This window comes from Abrus precatorius, unplaced genomic scaffold, assembly GCF_003935025.1.
Source record: "Abrus precatorius isolate BTA unplaced genomic scaffold, Abrus_2018 Scaffold7, whole genome shotgun sequence".
NCBI classification, from domain to species: Eukaryota; Viridiplantae; Streptophyta; class Magnoliopsida; order Fabales; family Fabaceae; genus Abrus; species Abrus precatorius.
In genome coordinates, this window is record NW_020874417.1 from 1,923,268 (window position 1) to 1,931,984 (window position 8,717).

Consider the following 8,717-nt stretch of genomic DNA (forward strand, 5'->3'; position numbering starts at 1 on the left):
TTTGCAATTCTTCAATCAGAAAACAATTTTATTTCATGGCCGTACACATCTGCAATAATCTATTAGCTTACTGTTTAATAAGCTCACCTTCTAACATCATTTTCTACATATTCCGAATAAAGGTAATATATAAACTTGAACATTAGTGCATACAGTTAAAGAAATTTTAATCTTTGCCGACTGACTTCAATTGACACATTTTATAAGTAAATTTAAATTGGGCCTTTACGGCACCCACATTCACCCTAAACTACTTCATTAAAACTTTGGGATTCACTAGGAAGGGGCCGCGCGAACGCAGGCCCCCACTACCACAAATTATGACGTAGGCTCCACCACTTGGGTAGACCTTAGACTAGCGCCCCTCCAAAGTGCAATGGAAGTCACAAGTCTAGGCCATGAGCCTTCATGATCGCCCATTGACCCCGTCCAGGTAAGTATATTGCAATTGTCGGCCTACCTTCTATTTTATAGCAGATGCTACCTTTTCCAACTTCATATTTCATCGGTGTGGGACTTCAAGGCTTCTTATTCAACTCTCCCCACGCCTTGCCTATCCAACCCAATTCGACTACCTGCTGAGTATCCCGTAAAGGCCGTAAAACGGAATGCTAGTGTAACGGGTATGGATCATCTTCCTTCCAAACAACTTTGTTATGAGTCAAATCCAATTTTATCGAGATCGTACTCTATAAACTAAAGATTTGCACACTGAAATATCTTCCCGAGTCAAGCGAAGAAATGTATTTCAACTAAAATATACAGTCCGAGCCCTCAACTATTACGATGATAAATATGTAAAATGAGATAATGAAATATCCATTTAATATGTAGTTCAATTGCAACGTGGTTAAATGACGAGACAGTGAAACTTTTCGAACATAATCCGTCTGGGCTACCTTTGCAAAGATAGAAAAAGGGGAACAGCAAAAACTTTATCGTAAATTGCAAGATTTAGTAGCAACGAATTTAGTTGCCTGTTTACCAGCGCAAAATTGCAAAATTTGACCTTTATTGTTTTGCTTCAAACATCACCTCGTCTTATTGCCGCATATGTAGTCAACAAAAAAACAAGGATAAATGTTATGGCTTACATATAACTCAAGGTAGACATTGAACAGCTATTTCTTTGTCTCCAGTTGAAGGAATTCAGATTCCCAAATAGGAGCACAAATTACATAAGCCTGGAAAGTGAAAGTTTAAATTCTCAGTGGGGTACAACCAAGAATGGTACCACCACACTGGGTCATTGGAGCTGCCTGGCGCCAAGTTGGTCTTTCACTCCCAAGTGTGAGAACATCAACATCAGACAATGGCTGAATGTTCCAATTCCACCTGTCAGGGCCAATGACACCTCCAATCACATATAAATCATCACCTAAACCAATCATCGCAAATCCAATTCTCTTTCGAAACTCAGAAGCTGAACCAACGACCTTTCTCATTTTTTTGTCTTGTTTGATAATGAATCCATGTCTCATCACATAAAGTACATTCCCAGCAACTGCCATAGGACCTTGGAGCCACCCACGTTCTTCAACCGTCCACATAGTTCCAGCATTGTCTAAAACTTGAACTGTTGACATATCCTTGTGCAGTACATGCACCTTTCCTCCAATCACTACTCCTGAACAGGCTGAATTATGGGTGCGATGAAGATCAGGCATTGGAATCCAAACATCCTTCTCAGGGTCATACATTTCTGCTTGAGATATTGATTTTCTGCAGCTGGTGAAGCCCCCAGCCACAATTATTTTTCCATTTGAAACACAGCATGCAAACATAGAACGAGGAACAAGCATTGCTGCACGGGGGGACCACTGTCGTACTACAGGGTCATATGACCATACTTCATCTGTTGCAAAACACCCATCTTGATCACCAGTCAAAGGATCCACAGCATCACTTCCACCACCAATCACAAACAACTTTCCAGCAGTGGAGACAGCACCAAAATGTGAAAGGTGTCTGATTCTTGATGGTAGAACAGGAAGACTAATCCAGAGATCTCGCAGAGGGTCATACAACTGCCATAAGTTCTCTGGGTCAAAAGAACAGACACACAACAAGTCCTCAGATGAACCAACCTCCTGTCGAGCTTTGAATAGTTCAGGGCCACGAACAACTGCTTGCCAAGAACGAGAGACAAGCTCTAACTTTGGAAGGAGGTAGAAGGGAACCCGTGCAAGACACCTGATTGCAACAGCATCAGGAAGTCCTTCAATCAGTCCAGACATAATAATTGCTATTTCATCTGTCTGATAATTCTCCACCTACTGCTCTACTGTAAAGTGCACCTACATTCAGAACATGTACCCAGTTATGCACACTAAAACTGTAATACTTGAGTAATAAAAATGCAATACATGAAAAGCATTACTAATTTGAAAGCCATGATCATTAGAATGGTATGGATACATTTTGAATGAGAAATTGTTGCTTGCAACCACAACACAAAGCATAACCAATTTATTTTATATTTGAAAAAATGGGAGTTTGCAGAATAGGTGTCACCCAAAACAAATGAAATGAAATAAATCTGAAAATATGTCTCATCATGTTCTTTTCTCCCTTCATATAAGCCATTTGTCATTGAAATTTCTACATTTAAAACCATACAAAAGATACAAGTTTTACAACTAACTGCAAGCAAGAAAATGTTGAATTACATGCAAAAATTACATTCAATTTTTTCATTCATTTTGTAGGTCTGTCCCTTCAGTGGACTCCATGCAAGGCAGGAGCTTTATTGCATCGGGCCTCCTTTTTTATAATGGTAAATAGTAAGTCTAAATTAGAGTCACATACAGACCCAAACAATCTCAAGTAAGTGGTCCGTCTGTCCCCTCAATCTAAAAGTCATGGAAACGATATAGATACTCTGGCACATGAACATTTGTGCCCCCAAAATCCCCCATAGAGAAGCCAATTAGATAAGATTTTTATTAAAAGATATTCTGAACTCTAAAGTAAAACACTTTCAATCCTTTACCACAAGCAACTGTCTGATGTGTTCTCATAGTCTTCAATCATCAGTATAATATCTACCTACTCTGTACCATCTAAGAATTGAACTGAGTATTACTTAGAGAACATTGTCTCTTTCTGCTCACCTCAGATAAGTTAAGAAAACACAATTGATCTATAGTTTGATTGTTCCTTCACAAAAATTACAATTACTCATGGCAACCAGCCCAGTGTTCAAAGTTTTGCAGCCTCACTCACCTATAATTAAGGACATATTCTGTTAAGTTTAGACAATTTAATGATAAAAGCTGCTACTGCAATGACAAACTGCATCATTTTGCTCTACTTTTTAAACACATAATGCAACCCAACATCGTATTATGTTGATTACCTATATAAAAGGACAACAGTGATCTACCTTTCAAATAAAATTTCCATCCATTTATTGCAAACAAGTTCAAGTTTTGACTTCATTCTTCAATTAATTCATGAGAATGATACTTCTTATAGTGCTAAACTAACATGCAGAACCTAATTCTCAGATCATCCACAAAACATCTTAGATTAGGAATGCTATTCTATTTTTACTTTTCTTTCAGTACAGAAGGAATGATATTTCCAGTTCTCATATCTGAGATCTGGGGTGGGTTAGAAGTTAGAACCAAAGACCAGTCACATTTCCATGCCTGGACCAGTTTATAACAGTGACATAGACCCTCTGTAAGCTTTGTCATTAATTTCCAAAGGTCGGGATCCTAAACTACAGAAAACACATACTAAAGGGTCAAGGTAGCGGTATGGATCACGAAACTTCCAACAATAAATTTCTGATTCCAATGCCAAAGCAACAAAAACAGAAACAACAGAAAAGTGAGCAGGAAAGAAAATAACAACATCAGAGACATAAAAGCCACTGAAATTGTAAGTAGATCATGCCAGCATAGCTTTCCTCATCATGCCCAAACAAGAGTATGATATCTTTGTTTGTCTAGAAAAGAATGAATTACTTAAATTGAGACTAGTGATATAATAAAAAAAAGGCATAGTAAAAGGTCAAATGAACTCCATTGGAAATTTGAAGCTACAGAAACAAATGCAAAGATTCTATATTAGCTTGTTGGAACATAGCCAAGAAAACCAAGCACGGCACCAATAGAAGAGAGACAGAGAGAAGGAAAAGCAAACACGGTCATCATTTGGACACAAAAAGTTTAGGAAAGTGCTTCGGTTTAACAGTATTCTGTGCATGGATTCTAAAACAGAAACAATTAATTAACACCAAGGGAAAAAAGGAAAATTGATTGAAAAAACAACATCAGTTCCAAGCTTTAATATATGATCCAAAACTGAAATTTCCTGAAAACATAATAACTAGAAAAAACAAAAAAACAAAAAAACAAAAAAACAAAAAACAAAAAACGCAAACGCATTTTACAAAGAGTTTGGGCAATATAGAGGCCAAACGGTGACTAACTCGCTATTAACCTCCAACGTCGTATTCCAACCCTAACATTTCAGCACCGGATAATTATTTTTTTTTTTTTTAAAGGAAGAGCATGTCCAAGAATTTTCTTGAGTCGTAAAACAAAACCCCGTTGAAATTCAAGATAAATGAAGAAATGGGATATCGATCAACTTCAAATAAAACAAAAATCTATGCAAATTCGTCATCATCCGGTGGTAACGATTCGAGTAATAAAAATAATTTTTTTAGAAAAAAAAAATTGCTTAACAGAGAGAGAGAAAACAAAGAGGTTTACCTGAAAAGAGAAGACAAGAGCGAATAAGGAAGGGATATGGGTGTGATTGAGAGTGTTGAGTTTAGAGAGAGCGAGAGAGAGAGAGAGAGAGAGGAAAACGAAGAAGAAGAGGGTGCCACTGCGTGCGCTGCTAACAAAACTTGCACGGCTAAGGAAACGAGTGAGTTGAAGAGTTACCACTTACAACTTACAACAGAAGCCAACGTTAACGTTGTCGTTATTCTTCTCTCACTAACCCCTTCCCTCATGCTTTTTTCCAAATCATTTTTTGGTACCATTTTTTTAAGCGTTAAAATTGATATTTATACCAATTAATTTGCATAAATATTTCGTATAATTATCCTAAAATAAAAGATTATATAATAAAAATTCGTGAAATTTAAAAAGACTAAATAGATAAAATTAAAACATTATTTTATAAGAAGGTTGTTTAAAAATTTAAAAATAAAAATTACATTTTTTAAAAGAATAAAAAATTAATAATATATATGATGTAAAAAATAAGTAAAAATTAAATATAAATACAACTACTCTTAAAAGAAATAATGACAACTTTTATTAAGTTCAAGTTAAATCAAAGAATGTTTGGAAAGACCTTTTAACTTTCTAAAAATATATTTTATTAGTTAAAAAAATTTGTTTAATAAAAGTATTATCATTTGATAAAGTAGTTAGTAGCATCTCTTGAAATGCTAGTTTTCATCTATTAGATGATTTTTTTTCCTTTTTTTAAAAATTATGTTTTAGTAATTTGTTTTACTCATTCAAACTTTAAAGCTAATTTAACAATTAATTTTATCAAAAACTTTTAATTAAACTGATTACCTTATCCATTAATGTTGTCAAGTAAACTATCAATCTCCTTCACATCTGCTCGGTACAATTGCCTGTCCATTTTTCAACAAATATTATTTTTATTTTATTCCCTAAACCTTCTTCTCATGTCTCTTGAATCTCGAATATTTTTTTTGCTCTCCCTAACATTGTTTTCCTCTTGCCCAAGCTTGAGAGGTTATGCAATACTTCAACGAAAATTCAAGTTAGGTTGACGCATGAAAAATGCACGTGGAAACGTGGAAAAGGGGATACCAAAAAATAGTAATAAAACCATTAAAAAAAAAGAAAGAGAAGTAATATACAAAGGACAAGGGAATCAATTTACTTATATATTTCTTGTGTTAGGGATCATATCTAGTTCTTTACAATTTCAATCAGTTGTGTCACTTGTATAGTTGTATTTTTGTTTTGAAGACTATTTGTGAGAAGAAAAAAAAAGGATTTCAGAACAGATTCGTATTAATCGCCCAGAACACGTCATTCATAAGTTGCAATGCAAATATGAACTCATTGTCAGCATATACAAACAGTTAAACAGAAAAACCATTTCTAGATATCATGCAGTTTCAATCAAATACGAGGATAATGAAAAAGAGATGTTATCAAACTATTAATTTAAACAGGAATGGAAGTTGCATATTTGGTTAATAGTTGATAAAATAACTTATTAAAATATAAAATAATTGATAAAATAATATAATAATATGGCAAAAAAAACTTACAATTATTTTGCGACGGTTCAACTCGAATGGAATTGAAAGAGGAAGTTAAAGTAAAGGAGACAATAAAAGTCTACGTCGTGACATGAAGGTAAAAGTCAAAGTCGTAGCAAAGACTAGAGAAAAATTATAGTTGTTCAGTGAATGTGTAAGAGATGGAGCAGTATTAGATCAACACCTTATACCAACCGGAAATTAACTTACATGTGAAAAATAAATACTAGGCATTAGCATTTTATTTTTTTTGGATAATGATATATATCATAATATGATTTTGCCATTATTGACACATACATGAAGCAAATCGAACACTTTTTTTTTTAGTGGGGAGGGTCACTAAGTTAGGGAGTTGAAGGGAAATTGGCATGTTGTGAGAAGAAACCAATTGGAGAAATGAGATCAAGATAAGGTAGAAAGTGGAAAGACACATGAGCCTGCTGGGGGCAAAGAATTGAAGAAAATATAAAGATGAAAAAATGATTAAATGGAGATGTCGGCAGCAAGAGAATGTGGTTGTGGAGTTTTATGTGACATAAACAAAAGTGTGTCCCGTGCAACTTGATTGAGTTTAGAGACAGAACATAGTCACTGGTACCAGAATTAGACCCCACTTGATCCCTTTTGGCTCTGTGCATGGCTCCATCTGCTTTAGGCTCCAAATATCTCTTCAATTTGTAAATGATTGCGGAATGAGGAATATATTGACACAAGGAAATGTGTAGTGTAGGTCGATGGTGTTCAAAATCAATACCTAAATTTATGTTTGATTGTCCCTTAAAAAGGGTATGTAGACAGTTTCCAATAGATGGTCAATTTTTGTCACAATTTGGACTTTTAATCAATTGATTGGGTCAATTTAGCAGCATATAATGGTAAATTTCATGTAGGGAAACCGTTTGATGCTGTAGCAGTGATGTTAAAGGTACCACTAGGCAGAAGCCAACAATTTTTGAATTATCTTGTCACCCATTAGGCCATTACGTTTAAGGGAGGATTATAAAGAGCCTGGTGATACTAAACCCAAAAAGGATTATTTAGAATTTCTTGTTCTAGAGTGATATTTTTAACATGTATCAATTCATTTTATTTTCAGTTATTTGTGTCGCTTTATTTTCAATTGCGGCGGAGAAAGGGAAGATTGCAAGAACTCAATCATTGAGCAAAAGAGGCATTGTTTATCCAATTCCCCTGCTAGAAAGATTGGCTAGAGTTAAAATAGAAATATATCATAATACTGTCGATAGGTCATTATAAAAATTGTCACCATCTGAATCGAGTTCTGCACCCAGTTTTTTGTATTTTATTTTATACAATCGACAAAATCCAAGCTAAACTAACCAATTCCAATTATAAAGCTCAAGGAAGCGAAACTCATCTTGTTTTGTTTATGAACGTGGTTATCGATTATCCTCAATTGGAATTTAGCGTAACACTAATCAGTTTTAGTATTAATTTGTTGTTCATGTGATTATTATTGATCATTTAACTTCCTTTTAGGTAAAACATAATTTCCTACGGATAATTTTTTAACTGCAGTTAATCCTCGTCATAAAAATTGTTTTTATAGGCTAAATAATTAAATAATAAAATAGAACGTGTCTTATCTAATTAGGCCCTTAAATTTTAAGTTCAGGGACCAATAATTGCTTGGCTTCTTCATTTTGCACCGTCCTTCTGTTTCCGGAATTTAATTTTTAAAGACTATTAATATCTTTCAAAATTTTATTTTTAAGAGATAAAAAAAAGTTGCGATTGCAAAAAAAATACTGTAAAAAAGGTAAAATCTGATAACTCATACCACATGCAATCCTTGCGTTGTTATCCAGAAAAATGAGTGGGCCTAGGGAAGGGTTGGGCCTGATTTTGAGCAATTTATTTTGATATTTTATTCTCACACTTTTTTTATAAGTATAAAAAATATAAATGAATTATTATAATAGTTAAATAATTTAAATTATAATAATAACTATAAAAGTTTAAATTACACATTTTACTAAAAAAATTATTTTAGTTCTTAGTTATCTTCTTTTTTAAGATTTTTGTTGTTTATTTTTTATTTAATTTTTTTATGAACGTAAATAATTAAAATTGTTTTGGTGTACAATTCACACAATTTGTGTAAGAACAATAATTAACTTTTTAGTGTTAAAATTATTAACTACCATGCAAAACTGTTGTCAAACAATTTGTGGCATCTGGAAAATTTTAGTTGAATTTATGAAATAGTTTACAATTTTGTTATAAAAATTATTAAATTGCTTTTGTTTAGCTGCATGGGTAAAATAGTGAAGCCCATCTATTATATAGCAAATAGCAGTCCATCAGCTTGAAAAAGTAACTCAACATCAAATTCCTCTATTGAATATTCCTTATTTATACAGATATCTTCTACTCAATCGCAACAAAAGCTAAACATAAAATTTCAGCACCCAAA

The 8,717-nt window shown here is 33.6% G+C and overlaps 1 protein-coding gene and 1 non-coding gene across 3 annotated transcripts; both read right to left on the reverse strand.

Moving 5' to 3' along the window:
• Window positions 1–280: 280 nt before the first annotated feature.
• On the reverse strand, window positions 281–441 carry LOC113873902. Its single transcript, XR_003505969.1, has one exon. It is a non-coding gene; the product is annotated as a U1 spliceosomal RNA (small nuclear RNA).
• A 557-nt stretch (window positions 442–998) lies between these two features.
• LOC113873077 (F-box/kelch-repeat protein SKIP30-like) lies at window positions 999–4,889 on the reverse strand. 2 transcript variants are annotated; one of them, XM_027511051.1, is made up of 3 exons: window positions 4,728–4,839; window positions 3,114–3,225; window positions 1,000–2,297 (listed from the first exon to the last, which is right to left on the reverse strand). In XM_027511051.1, the coding sequence occupies exon 3, from the start codon at window positions 2,235–2,237 to the stop codon at window positions 1,200–1,202; it is 1,038 nt and encodes a 345-aa protein (XP_027366852.1). In that variant the 5' UTR covers window positions 2,238–2,297; window positions 3,114–3,225; window positions 4,728–4,839; the 3' UTR covers window positions 1,000–1,199. The 2 variants fall into 2 exon arrangements, with proteins under 2 accessions (XP_027366851.1, XP_027366852.1); XM_027511050.1 differs by lacking the exon at window positions 3,114–3,225 and having other exon boundaries at window positions 999–2,297; window positions 4,728–4,889.
• Window positions 4,890–8,717: the final 3,828 nt, after the last annotated feature.

Coding starts and splice junctions, on each gene's coding strand:
- LOC113873077 (XM_027511050.1), bottom strand. CDS start 2,237: ATGTCTGGACTGATTGAAGGACTTCCTGATGCTGTTGCAATCAGGTGT.